Source organism: Macrosteles quadrilineatus, unplaced genomic scaffold (assembly GCF_028750875.1).
Source record: "Macrosteles quadrilineatus isolate MER2022 unplaced genomic scaffold, UCM_ALF_1.0 Scaffold_1__1_contigs__length_201487025, whole genome shotgun sequence".
NCBI classification, from domain to species: Eukaryota; Metazoa; Arthropoda; class Insecta; order Hemiptera; family Cicadellidae; genus Macrosteles; species Macrosteles quadrilineatus.
The window spans coordinates 108,438,239-108,458,602 of record NW_026542594.1 but is presented as its reverse complement, the minus strand read 5'-3'; the positions used below and the strand labels follow the sequence as shown (position 1 = coordinate 108,458,602).

Genomic DNA, 20,364 nt, shown 5'->3' with positions numbered 1-20,364 from the left:
GAGCCTTCCCCCCCACCCCTCCAAACTGGAAATTGCAGTCATTCTTTTTAATGGATATAATTCAAATCCTACGCATGCTATCGTATTGAAATTTGATTTGTATTATTTATAATTAGTTAATCTACAACTTTTGTACTATAGGTTTTCTTCTTAAATTATTTTTAAAGAGATATAACAATTTAAATTCGATAATGTTTATGTTTTAGAGAACACAATTTTGTTTTATCCTCTATATAATTTTTACTAATCAAATACGCAAAATGTTTCAAACAAAAGTTTTAGTATGTTATAAATTTTTATTTGGTTAGTCGTCTTGAGTGAACTGTTGCAGTGTCGGCTTTACCAAATACTCGCAAACCCAAAATTGTGGCATCTTTCTTTCCCACTGCGGCCACCAGAGGATGAAGGACGGTACCAAAACCTTGTGTACATCGATATTCCTAATGAACACTCCATTTTAACATCAAACACTCTAGTTTTTAATGGTGGCACCATGCCGCAATTCTGTATATTAACAGTGTGTGGACAGGATGCCACTAATGCGTTGTAGCGCTTGAGCAGTGTGTTTGCCCCCCCTACTTCTTGCGTGCGCTATTGCCAGTTCTTCGTTCTAGTTTATTCTGTCTTCACGTGCCTATGCCCTAGCTCGTTGCCCACGCCTATAACTTCGTCTTTCTCACTTTATACTCATTTGTTTACATATTTTACCAAACCGGTATTATAATTGTGCCGAACCAACAATGTTGACAATTAGATTTAAAGTCAATAAACGGAATAAAATGTCAGGAGGATTATTTAAAAATGAAAATTAAGTTGAAGATAATAATATAATATTGTGTTCTATGTCGTTAATATTTTCAACTTGATTGCTAGGGAAAGTATAAAATACTTTAAATAAAACTAAGCTAAAACAATTTAAATATCAATAAAAACATATTTAATTTCGACCAGTGGCATGATTTGAACATTTATGATCTTAATCGTACTATTTCTGTTCTTAACACGATGACTGCTGAAAACACAACGTACAGGCGCTCCCCAGTGGCGGGCGAAGCCCCGGCATGCAACTGAATCAGCGAACACAATTGACATTCAAATATTTCAGTCTGACGAATCACAAAAGAGTAGTGGTGACTGTGCTGCGTTACCCCGAGAGTGGTTGTAGTTCACTGAAACACCCAAAGGTAGCAGCACTGCACGGATCCATATCCAGTGGAGTTGCTTGGTTAAATTTCAGGGGGGGGGGGAGAAGCCTCAAATTTCCCAACTGCTTAACATAGATTTCCCAACTATTTTTTTTTTAGAAATCAATTTCTGTACTATTTTTAAAAATCTACAAATTATTATACTACACTGCAGTAACATTCAATTCAGTATTTATAAACTTGCATTAACAAAACATAGCTAGTTTTACATCTATACAAAATTACTCAATTTCTAAAACTTCTACCAATTCATAATGAAATTTTAAGACTTCAAATGTAATGTTTCAAATCCAAAAAACTTTGCAAACCATTGTGGTAGCAGACGTAGCAGTGTAAAATTTTAGGGATATAAAATAAGCCTCAGAGTACAAATTAGTACTGTATAGAAAAAATATTGTATAAAAAAATAATGAAATTAAAATACTTTTAGAAGTTAAGATCAACATTTTAACTTTCATAAAACTTACAACTAGTTAAACAAGCTACGTAGGCCTAAACAAGTTTGTAATGATGAAATGTTAATATCAGTGTTGTGAATAATATTATTCTAGTGTATAGAAAAGAATAAACCTAAAATAAGACTCGTATAAAATAAAAACGTTCAACTTGGTTGATAATAAACTTATACATACGATAAAAATGTTTACCTTCATTTTCATGAAACTAGAACTAGAAATCAAACTTAGAGTGAAAGTCAAACATCAAATTTTAGGTTATGTTTTGTCCACGTAGATCTGTTTCAGAGTGATTAGTTGATTCATTTGTAAATCCTTAATTAGGAATGATAAATAACTTGTGTAGATTTTTTTTAAATATTCAGAGAATACATATTTCATTTAGGTTATTAAAAATAAGAGTTTTAGAGGTAATACCGAAAACACAAAACCTATCTGTTATTTTAATCTACTTATTAGCAAGTACTCCGGTCAGTTAGCCTGTTCCAAATACCACAAAAAAAGGTATAAAATATATTTCATGTGACTGACGGGAAAAATATTTTTGAATTTCTTGTAAACACTAACAAACAACATAATTGAACAGAAGAGCTACATTGCTTGCACTTTCAAAATTCAAACTCGCAGTCTCGCAGACGAATCATTCAGAATCATCAACACAGGACAGGATCAAGGTAGCCCACATACGTCCAATAAGGAACAAAATTTCTCGTAAACGAAATTCCAAAAAGCTATACCGCTAATTGATTATTGATTTCTTAAAATAAGGCGTGTTTAGCCATGGTTTAGCCTTGTTTAATCAAAGTTAAATGAAATCAAAGAAGCGTCAATTTTATTTGTCCAAGTCAAAGAAATTTTTATCTTTGATGGATTTTCGCAAATATTTAAATTTTGTTTAGTTTAAAAATATATTTTTCTTGTATCTGACTTCCCAACTGTCCCAACTCGTGGCAAGGAAATTCCCAACTTTTCTCTTTCCCAGATTCTAGGGGGGGAGGCTCCCCCCCTACCCCCCCCCCCCCCCCCCAAGGCGACGCCCCTGTCCGTATCCAGTGTCTTTGTAATGTGGGTTGAAGAGAAAAATCCCCGAAACCGGGACAAAAGCATTGCCAGACAGGATTTGACGGGAAATTTTAGTACCAACCTACACCTAAGTAAAGCTCGCATTCTAAGCTGGCAGGCTGGCAACGATTATAACGGCTCCGTCTGAGGCTAAGCTCACACTGACTCAATATATTTCTGTTGGTCTGGTGCCGACTTTTGTCGGCGCGCGCCACATTGAAGTGCTAGCGACGCCGACTATAGTCGGCGTTAGCAGTCAACGTGTTAATATTCATGGATTTTCATTTGTTATTTTTGTGATCGTTATTATAACAGCCTTATTATGGCTACCATGGTACAAAGGGTGTTAATTATGACACAGGCACAGACATGATTATACAAAAATAAATTACAAAATGAAATTAAAAGTTCTACAAAATATTGAAATTAGGGAATCCATAACTTTTGATGATTCATAAATATAAATTTTAATTTTAGAAACTCGTTGCTGCAAGAAAAAATATATTTTCGGTAACACCCACTTGTCATAATGTTTTTGGAATATTAAATACTATATTATTAGGCTAATAAGGGCAATGAACTTTTGAGAGAATCATAAGCTGCACCCCCAAACTTGAATGATATGTCTTGATGTGCCCAGTAAAATATCAGTTTTTCAATAAACTCTCTTAACACAGTAACCTTAATTAAAGAATTATTTATTTAATAATTATATATTAACAATATAGTATACATTATATACAGGGTGACCATTAAGTCTTAGGATGACTTTATAAATTTTGAGCCGTGACTACTTTCCACCGACGAATGTCACGACTCAAAATCAACGGTCAAAGTGTTTTTTGTAAAGTAGGTTAGTTTAGTGTTTAAATAAATGTTAGGATACTATATTCTAATTTAATAATAGAAAAATTATAAAATTGTCTGTTTCTTCAGACGCAGCAGTTAGTGATGTCAGCAGTTAGTGATGTCAGCAGTTAGTGATGTCAGCAGTTAGTGATGTCAAACGGCACCTGAGAAATCTTCCGTGTGCCCCACCGCCTACTGTAATATGTATACTAACCCTACAGAGAGTTTGAACATACCAATTGACTATATAAATTCAATTACACCATCTTGAATGCCACCACACAAATTAGTTTCAAAAGTTGGTTTAATATAGTGATGCTCATAAGAAATATGAACCTAGGGTCTGGATTAGTTAATGGAATACGATTGGTTGTGTTAGGTATGTCTGAAAAAAGTGTAAAGTTAGTAGTAATTACTAATATCAACAGATCCTAATATGCCGTTTGAGGGATTAAATTTTCACAAAAATTGGCATTTATTTGAAAAAAAAAATATCTCTATGTGTTTCATCAAAACGAATTTGTCTGTATTCAAAGAAATTTATATACATTTAATTAATAGTTATGAAGATTATTATTGAAAATGTTCCTTAGTTGTATAATGACAGTTTATATTATAAACACCACGCATGAACAGTCCTTTGGAATTTTTATTTTTAACAGAGCAGACATCAAAATGCATCGAAATGTGAGTTATGCAGGTATGTAGTAAGTATATGATATACATATTATAATATACAAAAATGTTAAACGATAATCAAGGTAGGGTAACCCATAAGACTAATAATTTCCACAAAATAATTACTAGAATATATACAGGGTGTCCGGTCATAAGTGTTAAATAAAATTTTTCATCAAACTACATGGTAATGGCGACATTTTTTTATTTAACTGTACAACGGCCAATTAAATGTTTATGATTTCAATCTTAAAAATAAATGCCATAAGTATTATACGAAAATATTATGAAAAACATTGAACGTTCAGTTTAATTGGTACTAAACAGTTTAACCTCTACAAAATTAAGCTAAAATACACGCAAGTTCTCAAACACGGAAAAAAAATTTATCGTAATGTAATAAACGAAAACCATTAATTAATACAGTCATCAACCATCGTAACTTTCATAACTAATTCATATATTTAAAATTGAAGGTTCGTCGTTGAATCGTCCAACTTACGTGTAATAATATGACATAGACTACGTTTCATATCAACTAGTGTACCTGTTGCTCGAATTCGAGCAATTGCGAAGCATTACAGACGTTATTTTAAAACGAATAACGGACATAATTTCCGATGAATTTATAAAAGTCGACTCAAACGTTATGGAAATACTCACGATGTACACGACAGTTATCAATGATATAATCAAAATTGTTTGTAAATATCTTATCTTTTTTTCAAAAGCTGATATTGTTTTTTAGAGTTTTCTACAAATGTTTCCCACTCATAGCCAAAAAAGAAGATTGGGTACAAAATTTTCTCAAACACAAGAAGATGTGCTCATTGTAGCACGAAACAGCTTTCGTGTTTGACAACTACATAGGATCATTCTAGGCAAGGTAACATAAACCATATTCTGCTAATTTTAATGATCCAGAGGCTATCCATCATGATACCCAATTATTCATAATATGAATAATTGAGTAGGCGTAAGTACCCAAGAGATAGGCTATGGGCTTATTGGCTGTATGGTCCAGCGATTGCATCACACGGTGAGTAGGAACTATTGACTATATATATATAGTCAATGGTAGGAACAGAAAGTGACACATAGGAAAAGCGAGTTTAGCATCATCCGTAAACCCCTGTTACAATCACCCACTGCAGTTGTGATTTTTTACTTTACACTTTACACAACCGCCATGGAAGCGCCGTCAATGAGTGGAAACCTTGTTTGAAAGCTATTGGCGATGATCATTAATACATTTTTGTTTCCCAGCCCTATACAACACTGATTCAAGGCCTTCTTTCTGGTTATCAAAACTCAAGAACAATTTTATACACAAAGAATCTCTGGTTCCTGACCTGAATTATGCCTAGTTATTTAATTTCATTTACGGTTACACTATATTATTCCACTTGCGACTAATTAAATCCGTTATGTAAGAAAAACATTTTTAATCTTACTTGGTTGGGATTTGCCTTCAAAACGTGATCGGAAATGGTTGCGGTATTTGTAAACAACATTTGTAAACATATCAGTGACAGCTAGAAAAAATAATCTTGATCCAAACAGCTGTTCGTTATTTCATAGATGATTATGTGATACAAATTGTACGAAAACTTGGCAAAAATCGCACAAAACTGCATTTTTGAACGTCCGTAATTTTATTTACAAAGTAGTGGGGCCATATTTTAATGGCTAAAGACACTCTCGCCAATCCAGTGAATACATTAAATTTGCTTGGATCTTGATAGGTACTCTCGTTTACCTGGAGAAGATAGCGTAAAATGCCATCTTGAGTGTTACAGACAGACAGACTGCCAGGAATTTAGATGAGACTTGTTTCGGCTTCTTTAATGTATAAAACGTAAAAATAACCTAAAAATTTATGATTCTGAGCAATGTACAGACAAAACTCTAATTTAATTTATATAGATAGATATATGTGTCTGTTGTCACGATAACTCGAGCAAAAATGATCCGATTTTGATGAAATTTGGTATGAACGTGTAAACCTACATTTATTCGAACGAGTTCGCGAACCAGCATGATCGGACTATGGGAACAGGGGTTTACGGGGGGTTTTATGGGGTAAAAATAGGTTTTTTCCCATTTTTGACCCAAAAATCATAAAATTTAGCAATTTCTTTCCAAAACATTTTGTAGAGCTTGAAAAAACAAATAATTTAGTATATCAAAGCATTATTATGCGCCTAATGGTTACGGAGAAAATTCCAAAAAAATGTAAATTTAAAATTCCCATGTTATTCTTATGGAGAACAAGTAAACTGTTGTTGTTTGCTTGTTTATGAACATATTTTGATGAAATTTGGAAAATGTTTTCATTTCTTACTAACTATTAACATTTTACAAAATAAAAACAGTTTTACCCTCCATGATGCAGCAAACCTAAGTACTTGTTAAACTAATTCTATTTAAATAGGAAATAAATGTTATATTTGTAAGTAGACATCTATATATCTAACTAGCTGTACCCGCGGGCTTCGCCCCGTTTAACTTCATAAGTTAAGTGAGCTTGTTCGCTCAATCACGTTCTGGTTGAAGCTCCTTCGCTACGCTCACTCACCTTTTGGTTGCAATTTAGCTGTTGTCATGAATTTAAAAAAAAAATAGTGCTGCACCCTGTTGGTAATCCTTGTAACTTTAATGCTATTGAACAAAACATCAGAACAGTACCAACATGTTTAATTGAAACAGCTGTTAAGATTCATTAATTCAATTTAAATATGAGTACTCATAAGGTTAACGTTAACATGGGAAACTCCAGAGCCACTGGGGCGGAGCCCGAGGGTCCGACCAGAATAAAAACAACTTAGTTTTCCTATTTAATGCCTAAAGAATCAGTGTACCGAATTTCAGCCTTCTAGCTAAATGGGAAGTGGGAGAATTAGTGATGAGTGAGTGAGTCAGTCAGTCAGTCAGTCAGTCAGTGAGTCAGTGAGGGCTTTGCCTTTTATATATATAGAAGATTCCGTAAGCCCAAAATTTTACAATGAAATTGTGAGTGAACGTGAGGCTGTAGAGAGCTGGGAGAGGTCTCATTTTAATGGTCTGGGCATGAAATTTTGGGGAAAATTATTAATTTTTCTTAATTATGCAACAAACGGCTGTTACGGAATAAAATAATTTACATTTAAATAACATGGGAATCTAGGTCATGTCTGCTTTGTTTACTTTAAAATTTATATTTTTATTTACAAACATAAATTGGTATCGTAGTTACTTTGTATCAATTAATTGCATTTTTACATTGAAACAATAACAATGTTTTAGGTTAGAACACTATATAAATTGCCCTATGCTATGCTCCCCAATGTTTAATATGTATGTAATCAGGGCCGTCCCTAGGGTTGGCGGCGCCCGGAGCATACATGGTGTGGCGCCCCCTCCCCACCAATAGTAGTAGCATTATTTAGTGTGACCATTGCAATTGGTAAATATTAAAAAGGGTCATACATTAAAATATCTAAAAAAAAATAAAAAATAAAAAAAATAAAAAATTGAAATCTGTCCTTTTCTGAAGAATGGCCCACTTATGACCGGACACCCTGTATATAGGGGCTATTGCCCCTATAAGCCACTAGTTTTAGTGTAAATCCAATCAGGCAAATAGAAATTTGCTTAGTATGCAGGTCTGCTGCGGCGGGGGTATTATGCTTTTGTTAGTGGGGACTGGTTAAAACACCACAGTAGGTTTTGCAAATATGATTGTGAGATGATATATAATCTGAACTAGTATGCATGTTGATAATAATAAATATGTATTTTAATTGAAGTCCTTTTATTGATTCGGTTATACGTTTACCTCATATAACATTTGAACGTGGATTGAACATTAGATGTCTTTGGAATACTCTGAGAGTGAGAAGCATAACATAACTTTCAGCAATGATGCATCAAAATCTACCTTTACTGTGTGATTCAGAAATGTAATTGTAAAATATTTTGTCAACATCGCTAGAATGTTAATAAAATAGAAGTATCAGCACAAAATAGTTTGTAAGATAAAAAATTGCAGCATAGCATAGGGCAATTTATATAGTGTTCTAACCTAAAACATTGTTATTGTTTCAATGTAAAAATGCAATTAATTGATACAAAGTAACTACGATACCAATTTATGTTTGTAAATAAAAATATAAATTTTAAATGATGGCATAAAAACAATTTAAATAATTATTTACTACACAAATTATTTGTAATGTAAAACATCGTTCACCACTCGGGAGCAAAAGTATATTATTTATGGACTTAAATTGTTTTATAGTACGTGGCAGTACTGTATTATTAGTTTATTAGTTGCTTGTTGCACTGTTCTACACACTGCTCAAGCGCTACAACTCATTAAGTGGCATCCTGTCCACACACTGTCGATGTATACTGAATTGCGGCATGGTGCCACTATTAAAAACTAGAGTGTAGGCTGGCGCGAGAATTGGCAACAATGGCAACGCAGCATTAAGGAAGTTGTAGTTCCGGTGGACGACGCGAGGCGCGCTAGCTGCTGGCATGGTTTCAGGTTCCACAATTCGGCGTGTGCCTGCGCTACTTAAACACACATCGACGAGATGAAAAATACTCAATTGTGGCATGTGATGTTTAAACGACGTAATAATGCTGAAAACCCCCAAAAATGATTGAATTAGCTGTGGCACCTTGAAAAAGGTGCCACAATTTTTCAAGGTGCCACAGTACGGCTGTGTGCCTGTGAAGGATACCACTATTCGGTGAATACAGACACACACACACAAACACATATTTGCCATAAGCGAATTCTGTGTTCATTCAAGTAATATGAGAAGTATTGAGCTATGAATTAAGCAGTTTCCCTCCGGCTCCCTTTGAGTGCAAAGATACATTAAGACAGGCTGATACACCCCAGCTAGCACAGGCAATATGTGAGTATGCACCGAATGAAGTCCAAGATAATATATCTCCAACAACAGAACACTATACCCTTGATGGAGGATCTTTGATTCACCAGATACCGTGGATAAACCCCCCAAGGTTTGGTTGGTCAAACCTTTGCGGAAATAGCATCATCATACGTAAATTTTGTGAATTGTGTCTATGGTGTAGGAACCGCTGTGGTGTTAGATAACTATCCAGATGAGTCGAACATTAAAGATTGTACAATCTTGAGAAGAGGAAAAAACTTGCATCCATTTGTCAGTTGTTCTCCCGAAACAGAGTTTTCTTTTCTGGATGAAAAGAAGTTTTCTTATCACTTATCAGTAAAGGAAAACAAACAGGGATTGAATGATCTGGTGAGCCTACAGTTAAAAAAGAGGATGTGCAGTTATTAATGCTCCAAAAGATGCTGATGTAACCGTTGTTTTATCTGCAGTAACAAAATTGGAAATAGAAACAACAGTGATAGGAGAAGATACAGATCTACTTGTCCTACTTACACACCATGCCAAGCTCTACAGCAAATCATTGTACTACAGATCCGACAGAAATAGAGTAATGGGAAAATTAAGATTATGACAGTTTGACTAAGAGGAGATGAGTTGTGTCCCAGCTACTGTTCATACATGCCATAAAAGGGTGTGATATGCTCTCGGTTGCATGGCATTGGATAAAAGAGAATATTTAAGAAATTTGTCAAAGGAGACCATATGTTACAAGAATGCTCAAGTCAAGAAGCCTTTGTGACCCCCAAATCAGACCGAAGAAATCATTGATAATCTTGGTGCTAAAGCAATTTCCATTTTGTATGGGGGAACATCTGATGACTCACTGAGAAAATTAAGATTCAATTCACTTGAGAAAAAAGTAGTGAATGCCACGTCATTTGTGAAACCTAACATACTCCCCCCCCCCCCTACTGAATCTGCTGCAAAGATGCATTGCCGCTGAACCTATTGTAAAATTCTTGTATGGATGGGAAAGGAAAATGTTGAGGATCCTTAAGATGGGATTGGTAGATTTCAAAGGGATGTTTTACTTCAATCATGATGACCCAAAGTGTCACTCCAGAGTCCTTTAAGAATTGTTCATTGCAACTGCTATACTGGCTGCAAGAATTGTCAACGCTCCTGCAAAAAGGATGGGTTATCTTGTACTACAGCTTGTGGACTTTGCCAGCTTGGGGAACAATGAGACAATTCGCAAAGTGATCATAACATCATAGAACTTGATGAGAATGATTATTGATCTACTATTAACCAGTAGGAAGTGTGATTATGAAGTAGAAAGTAAGGCCTTTATTTTAATACAAAAAAGTAATGTAAGTTAGGTTAATGTTGCCGTCATAAATATGATATTTATTTATTTAAGTAAATCAAATATGTATGTTGAATTTTAGCTTGCATTCTTTATTTTAAGACCCATTAATGATTGTTCCAGGCAGAAATTGCACATTAATTTTTAAAAAAATTGGTTAGAAAGAACAGTATGCAAGTATTTTATTAAAATCTTGGACGCCATCTTGAATTTTGGACTTCCAAGACTCCAATTTCTTTAGATTTTTTTCCTGGTAAATGCACATAATTCTCAGTCAAAATAACCAATAAAACAATAGCCTATATAGCAATTTTTTAGAGTTGTCGTACGGATTTACTCGACTGCAGATTATTTGTAGCTCCTAACATAATACTCTGACAGCAATACACTTTACCAATCATTTAATTTCTTATGACTAATTTTCTGCCAGCCATATGTATTCACACCAAACCAATTGTATTAATTACCTTATCCTCGATCGAACAAAGAGCATCTGTAAAAATATCTAATCTCCTCTTGACACGTGGACTACAATTAAACCTTTTGGGAAGCAGAGGTTTTTTAAACAGTGATGCATCGGATACACCAGTATATGTGGAGGAACTCTCAATCAGAGGTTGGCTTAAACAGTTTTCTCGGTTTTGGTTTGAGTTATTTTTATAAAACTGATTTGTACTAAGGGTTCCATTGTTAATTTGCCCTTGATTGCTGTCAAAATACTTTCCACTGATGGATGATTCACACAGGCTTCCTATGGTTGAAGGAGCAACACTTCTGTTGTGGTTCTTTGAAACTAATTCATTAAATCGTTGATGATAATGACTCTCTGGATCATTGCTTCTTTCTCCACGGAATATTCCTAAAAACAAAAGCACTGGATAATAGATATATTTTACAGTGTACAGCTTAATGACCCAAATAATGATATCATTATTTTAATTTTTTTACTCTCCTTGCCAGTAGTACAGTAATGTACTCTGCCAGTAGCCTACTGACAGTTAATTATTATTTACTTATTTACCTTAACAAGCATAAAACCCAGATATGTTATTCTATTAAAAGTTTAATAAAATAAATGAATTTGAAATGTGTTAAAGCTGACAGATAAACAACCAATTGTTTTTAGCGAATTTACCATATATGGAATAAGCTATTACCATAGTAGGCCTACTCATGGTAAGACCTGGACCCGGGATCGGTTTACTTTTTTGTTTTGAGGTCCCTAGAGGCCAAAAACACCATCCGTTCAAATAAATATATATATATATATTGCAGCCGAAAATGGATATAAGTACAATCTTATTGATAATATGATAAAAAACAAAATCAAGAAACAAAAGAAAAAAAGATGAGAAATTGAAATAGAATACATATGTCTCCCTCATAACTCTAAATTAAATAAAGCAATGAGGAAAACCTTACCTAAAACAAATTACAAAGCAACATATAGAACAAAAAACAACGTCTTTAAGATTATAAATTCAAAAGTGTCCAAACATCAACAAATAACTGAAGAATCATCAAAATTTAACAAAAGCGGTATTTACAAAATTTCCTGTACAGACTGTAACAAGTATTATATTGGCCAAACTAGAAGAAGCTTCAAATGTAGATTCCAAGAACATATACAGGCATTTAAATCTAAAAATTCAACAAGTATGAAATCAAACTACGCAGAACACCTAATAAAAACTAATCATAAATATCAAAATATAGAAAATAATTTATCAATAATTGAATTTGAACCAAACAAAGCCAAATTATTCATTAAAGAAGAATTCCACATATATAGAAACCATAAAAAAGATCCTGAAAACATACTTAATACAATGCAAATTCAAAAAGAAAACATAATATAAGACTGCCGGGAACCGGACGTTTTTTAAATGAATAGTACAACCTTATTTTATATAGTAAAATAATTTAATTGTTGAATATATATTGGTGAAATCATACCAATTCAAAAAACATATGTTTTATGGAACCTTTTATCATAGTTTGGGTTATTTCTTAAAGATGATATCATGCATGGGATGGCCGTTACCAAAACGTACCAGAGGTTATGATTTTGACCTCTGGAGAAAATCATTACGCACTCTCATCAACATGTCTTGTCCAATCAAATTCACCTCTTCGGTGATTGCATCTTTTAGCTGCAATAATGTTCGTGGTTTGTTAACATGGACACGAGCTTTCAAATACCCCCATAAGAAATAGTCACAGGGCAACAAATCTGGTGACCTCGGCGGCCACGGCACGTCACCAAAACGTGAAATCAACTTGCCAGGGAACATCTTCACAACTCGCATCGATGCAGCGGCAGTATGCGCTGTGGCCCCATCTTGTTGGAAGTAAACATTTTTCACGTTTATTCCTCGACTCCGAAGTTGTGGCTTGAGATATGTTTCCAACATGTGAATATAGCGTGCAGAATTCACTGTCACTGTGACTCCATTTTCCTCAAAAAAATACGGACCAATTATCCCAAAGTGGCCTACAGCACACCAAACCGTTACTTTTGGAGAGTGAAGTGGTTTTTCATGAAAGTTACATGGATTTTCAGGAGCCCAATATCGAAAGTTTTGTTTGTTCACTGAACCGTTTAAGTGGAAGTGAGCTTCGTCGCTCATTAACATCATTACATCAGGATTATCAGTAAACAACACCTGCATACGTACTGCGAAATATTCTCTTTGTCCATAGTACCTCTCTTTCAGTTGCTGTACCATCTGTATTTTGTAGGGATGAATTTTCAAATCAGATTTTAAAATTATTCTGACAGAATCGCGCTTCATGCGTAGCTCTTGTGCGTGTCTTCGTGCAGAGCGACCCGGGCTCCTCATCAAAGCAGTTCTCACTGTGGCGATGTTGTCTGGTGTTCTCACTGTTCTTGCTGGACGGGGTGGCTTTTTCTTTGATACTGTTCCTGTTGTTTTGAACTTGTGCACCCATCTTAGCAATGTATTCCGGCTTGGAACCGTGTCATTTCGCGCAATATTAAAGTGGCGTCGGAAGATACGCTTTTTTTTATAACGGATTCGCCATTTTTAATAAATGTGTCATATGCAAAAACACGATGCTGAACTGACCACTGATTCATTGTGACTAAAATGTTAAAGCTCACTCAAAACAATGACATAACCTCAATCTCCCTAGCACGTGTAGCAACAATGTAACAGCTGTTGCAAATTCGTCCGGTTCCCGGCAGTCACCCTGTATGAAAAAATCTTATATAATAAATCAAAAGAAAACAACACTTAAGCCAACCTATATACTAGACAAAATTCCAAAATCATATGATAATTTACTTATTTATTATTTACATTTCTATTTATTTACTATTTGTTCATAACTGTGATCATGGCCTAAGAGCCGAAACATGTAAGTTTATTCAATAAATTAATAACTTAAAAAAAGGGTACTAAATGTTTAATTATTTATTTCATTTTTTAATATATATATATATTTATATAGGCCATATATATTTTTTTATATTATATTATATATATATATATATTTATATAGGCCATATATATTTGTTTTATATTATATTATATATATATATATATATATATATATATACTAGTGGCCTGTAGGAGCCATAGCCCCTAATTTAGACACAATTGTCCATATGAAGGTAACCCCCATTTTGCAGTAGTAAGTCAGAAATATATCTATGAATTTGTCACTGAATTTTAAAACAATAAGGCCCATTTCCCGGAATCTCTTTTTGTGTAGCGGAAAGCGACGCAAAAGCCATTGCACTGTTGTATTTCCTTGTGTTTTTTATGAATTTAGAATCATGTAAAAACATTATTTTAGTTTGTAGGTAATTTAATTGTGGTTGTGGCGTTTTAATGAGTCCATTGTGGCAACATGCGTCGAAATGTCCATTTGTGGCCTCCTCTGTGAAGTGAAATGCGCCACAATGCATGCAAGTGCTGTTAAGAGGACCTATATTGTGAGAAACAATTTTCCAGCATCCTTCTGAAGGCATGTTGTAAACCAGCTTGTGGATTTCTTTCATATTTAGACCTTACATGACGTTCTCTTTCAGCATTTCTTGTGTTAGTTGAATTCCTGGATACTCTTCCACGTCTTGCAGGTCTTCCCCTACCCTGTCTAGTTACTTCACTCATTATAAAAACGGGAAACAAAAAATATTCCTGGATACTCTTCCACCTCTTGCAGGTCTTCCCCTACCCTGCCTAGTTACTTCACTCATTATAAAAACGGAAAACCAAAAAATTAAACGAATACATTTCATTTTGAAACATAATTTAACAACATTGACTTTTGGAATAAATGTAAACATTACAAATAAATAAGCAACAGCTGATTAGAATGCAGACATTTTTCAGTCCCCATGCTTTTCATATGGTGGATATTTTACCTTATATCTCGTTTTCTGGTAACTTTATGGGAATTCTGCTTAAGTGATTCATCTTAATTTTAATTTTCTTTTAGGCTGATTAAATTTTTCCTTTGGTCTGTACTCAATTTTATGTTCTCAAAATTCAACTATTTGTAAACTGTTAATATTTATTTGTTTTGTTCATTTTAGCGAATTTCCCATATATGGAATTTTTAAGCTATAACCGTAGTAATCATGGTAAGACTTGGACCAGGGGCCGATTTACTATTTCATTTGGATGTCCCTAGAAGCCAAAACCACCATCCGTTCCAATTCATATATAAGATAAGATAAGATAAGATCTTTATTTCCATTAGATATTCTTTTGAATACATTGGATATGTCAGGTTACAATATATAATCTATACAATATATATGTGAGTGTGTCCGTTAGCACAATAACTCGAGCAAAAATGATCCTATTTCGATGAATTTTCGGTACAAACGTGTAAACCTACATTTATTCGAATGAGTTTGCGAACCAGCGTGATCGGACCATGGAAACGGTGTTTTATGGGGGAATTATTGGGTAAAAATCGTTCTTGATCCTCAAAACATAAAATTTTCTCAATTTTCTCTAGAACATTTTGAAGGGCTTAAAAAACAAATAATTTAGTATATTGAAGTGTTTTTGTATGGTTATTGGTCACAGAGAAAATTGTAAATTCAAAATTCCCATGTTATTCTTATGGAGAATAAGTGAATTGTTGTAGTTTGCTTGTTTATGAATATATATTTGGATCAAACTTGGCAAACCTATTTATTTTAATTCAAAATTCCCATGTTATTCTTATGGAGAATAAGTGAAATGTTGTAGTTTGCTTGTTTATGAATATATATTTGGATCAAACTTGGCAAACCTATTTATTTTATACTCAGCTATTAATAATTTACTAAAAAACACACTTTATTACCCTCCCTGTAGGCAGCAAATCTAGGTACTCATTGAATCTAATGTTATTTGAATAGTTTTAATTGAAAATCAAATCAGGCAAATGGACATTCGCTTAGTCTGCAGGTTTGCTGTGGCGGTACTTCATGATTTAATTTGAAGTGGTTTCGGCGCCTTAAAAAATGCTTTAAAGGTATTTTCTTGTTTATAAAGATCGTAGGAATGTTTTAAGAATGTTTAAAAGAAAAGTCCAGAAAGTTCAGAAATACCGAAACTATAAACACGAAATAACACGTTAAATCGTAGTTATAATTGTCTATCAGCTGCTCATAGTATTATTATCTTTAAGTGTTGCCAACCTATTTCCAATCGTACACGGATTATGTGCATAATAGAACCACGCTGTTTTGTGTTGTTTCGTTGGAATCCTGATGTGCGCCAAAGTATAAACCGTACGACAAAGCATAAATATGCAGCAATTAGCAGCTTTCTGTACAGTAGAACCTCTTTAATCCGAACTAATTGGGACCGGGGGTAGTTCGGACTATTGAATAGTTCGGATTTCAGAACATATTGTTGTCTTTACATAACAATAGCTAAAACAAGGCTGAAATGGATCATAATTGTAACGGATAGTTAAAAACTGCTTTATAAAGTAAAATACAGTGTTTATTTAATGTAGTAGTAAACAAAGTAAATAAACAGTACTGTACATTAAATACAGTATACAATATAGAACTACTGTACTGTATATAAAGTACAGCAATGAGGTGTTCGGATTAGTGGACGTTCGGATTACGGGGGTTCGGATTAAAGAGGTTTCTACTGTACTACAGTAGAAACAGTACATGGAAGCCAACTTTGTCGGGTGGTAGGAAAATGTACTTTGTTGAATTAACCTGTGTTTGTGCTCTTCTATTTATATAAAAAAACATTGTATATATTGGGCCCATCTGATAGTAAGTCAGAGACTTTTAAATGGACTGTTTTTTAAACTGTACACTTGTTTACACTTAAAACACACAACTTTACTGTCACAGCGCACAAGAAAAGCAAGAATAGGGGCCTAGGAACCGCTACCGAGCGACGAGCATGTTCGCGAGCATGCTCGTCCGTCTGATGGAAACGCCAAGCATGTTCGCCAACATGCTTGCGAACATGCTCGCCCGTGTATGGGGGTATAAGCCCAAACATGTACAAAACACCAAACTATCTTGTTACTAGGGCACTAATATTAATCTAAACTAGTGTACCTATTGCTTGAATTTGAGCAATTGCGAAGTATTAGTCGTTGTTTTAAAACGAATATCAGTCATAATTTCCGATTACTTTAAAGATTAGACAATGGAAATAATCACGATGTGCATAACAGTTTTCTACAAATGTTTTCCACTCATAGTCGCATTAAGTGGTATGTCAAAGGTTGTATCCATAATAACGATTATGAATTAGAAAATACCCCCGCCGCAGCAAACCCGCAGACTAAGTGAATTTCAACTTGTTACATATTTACTGAAATATTTCCATAAATAAGACATATTTATTCCCAATTTAAATAACATTAGATTTAACGAGTGATTAGGTTTGCTGCTACGGGGAAGTAAAGGGTGTTTTTTTACCAAACCTCAATAGTATAGGATGAAATAAATAAATTTGCCAAATTTGATCACATATCCATACAGATATCCATACATATGATAACATAACAACACATAACACATATAACATATAAACAAGTAAACTACAACAGTTTTCATTTTCTCCATAAGAACATGGTAGGGTAATATTAAATTTGTACTTTTTTGAATTTTCTCTGTAACCATTAGGCATACAACAAATAACAATGCTTCAATATATACTAAATTATTTATTTTTTTAAGCTCTACAAAATGGTTGGGATAGAAATTCCAAAATGTTATGTTTTTAGGGTAAAAAATCGAAAAAAAACCCATTTTTACCCCATTAAACCCTCCATAAACCCCTGTTCCCATGGTCCGATCATGCTGGTTCGCGAACTCGTTCGAATAAATGTAGGTTTACCCGTTTATACCAAATTTTGGAAAATTTTTTTTGAGTTATCGTGCAAACGGACACATATATAATTATGTATATGAATTTGAACGGATGGTGTTTTTGGGAGGAAGTAAATCAGTCCTGGGTCCAGGTCTTACCATGAGACCTACAGTATTAGCTTATTTCCTGTATGGGAAATTCGCTAAATAGTATATTACGTTACTACTCCTGATAATAAGTGTTTGCCGGACGAGTGTGGTTGTTCCCGTGCGAGACGAAGTCGAGTAAGGGATTACCGGTACCATACGAGTCCGGTAAACACATTTTGGATGAGTAATGTACGATAGTTTACAACATACTACTAAATCTGTACAAATCCTTATATATTACCACCAACTAAAGGACTAAAAATCACTAGTCATAACCTCTAAGACATGGTGGAAGTAAATAAGGTGTGCTACTGCGCATCGTAGCCGGGTGCAGGCGGTGCGGGGGAGGGGTATCGTGACGTCACCTTGGGGGCAAACATGCCTCGCGACCATATCGAGCAGTGACGCCGCTCTAATAAAATTGTAATTTTTAATAGTAAGAACCGATAAAAATTCCTGAAACTTTGCATAGTCTTGGACTATAAACATAGGATGCTTATGATTTAAATTTTATTAATTTATTTGAATTAAAAACCATTCAACCACCGATCAAACTTCAAACTTTTTCATACTAACACAAAAAAGTTAGTCGGCTACCAAATCACGTATTATTTGGTCAGGTTTATGAGACCTGCGGGAAAGTTTAAGGGAAAGGTTCTAATTTAACTGTAGTATCGGTTGGATTTCGATAAAAGAATTACTTTTTTAGCTACGAAGAATTATATAGAGCGGCAACGGAGCGCGCGCTCAGCCGATGCCACCGTTTATTGGATAATAAGTCCATGCATTTATTATCCAAAACACTGTAGCTATATGTTATAAGGATATACTTTGTATTCTACATTTTAAATGAAATATGTAATATTACATGTGACAGATATAATAAGTTTTACATTAAAATGCGTTGCAACATCTTCGTTTTTATACAAATTAACTCTGATAACAGTTGCCATAAAATTTGTAGGTTTGGAAATGAATAACATTTCCTTAACCAAAAACATAGTTTATTACATTTTGCAATCTTATAAAAATATTTACGACCTGAAAGTAAACATCTAAAAAATTAAACATTTCATCATCTCTGGATTTTCTAAACTTTTTTAAGTTTCTTTAGAAATTTTCTTTTTTCGCCACTAGCAAAATTGCATTGTCTTAGCCTCTTGTTGATTTGTTGAGGAAAACTAAAATATCGCACGTTTGGTTGCGTTTTCTTATTTTTCGAACTATTACAACAACCGTACACTGCACAATGGGGCATTTTTGTAGAAAGATGTGTGCCCTATGGAAAACTGACATCTACCATCTACTGCAACTTGCGGTGAACACAGAAACGAAAACAAAACAAACAACACGTGATCATCCCCCGCACCCGAGCCAAAGTTGCGACATAGATAACAACCCCAGTGAAATAGGATCCTAGCTGTCGAATTAAACTGAAATGTCACATTTTATTATCATGGTATTGCTAGAGTGAAACAATTTTATATTTTAACCTGATTATAAATACAATGTTTAATTACCAACTTATTTTTTAACAGAGTACATTTTATTTTATATACCGTACTACGTTAAATACGTTCCTTTGCGTTTTAAGATCATTTATTATTTAAACCACTATTTGCAAACTTTGGTTTCAAACTTATCAACAACGATTTGCAGCAATACTTTAAATGCAATTTGACAATGTTAACCCTATTCACCGAGGAGACAATATTATACACATATTCTCTGTGAACTATTACGAAATAACCCATATTCAAACGGAGAAAAACACACTGAAGTCAACAGAACAACAATTTTTCACATAAAAATATAAATACAGGAATAAAAATATCAATGATACTATATTCATGAAACTACATTATTTGTTGGATGGCAATGTGTGATTAATACTTGGCAACGGACTCGACTCGCAGCACGCGCTCCGATCACGCGCTCATATAATTTAGCATATCTCAGGAAATAACGCCTCTAACGGTATATAGTTTGAAGGAAAGATAAATTTAGATCTTTATCTAAAACTTTTCCGCTGCGCTGGTCAAATGCTTCTAACCAAATAGTACGTGATTTGGTAGCCGACTAACTTTTACATGTTTAGTTTTAAGAAAGGCCAAGTATAAAGAGTGATTTCACGCTTAAGTTTTTAACAATTACAAACTATTTTTTCACAACAAGCATCGTCCACTTATAATTGATGTCCATGTCAAGTTTCATAATTTTTCCTCAATTCTAACAGTTCAAAATGTTGATGTTACTAGAGCAGTGTCACGCTGAGCTATATACGAGCGCGAAGCGGTTTGCCCCCAAGGTGACGTCACGTCGAGATGCGCAGAACGGTCTCAAACTCGTCCGGCTGAGTAGCACACCTTATTTACTTCCACCATGCTCTAAGAGAGGTTATGTTTTT

At 34.1% G+C, this 20,364-nt stretch overlaps 1 protein-coding gene across 2 annotated transcripts in view; it reads right to left on the bottom strand.

The window, feature by feature from the left end:
* The window catches only part of LOC128982950 (uncharacterized), a 141,310-nt gene that overhangs the window by 108,119 nt on the left and 12,827 nt on the right, over positions 1-20,364 (bottom strand). For both annotated transcript variants that reach the window (XM_054402063.1, XM_054402054.1), the window contains exon 2: positions 10,957-11,348. In XM_054402063.1, the coding sequence (XP_054258038.1) occupies positions 10,957-11,348 (392 nt within the window). The remainder of the gene's footprint in view (positions 1-10,956; positions 11,349-20,364) is intronic.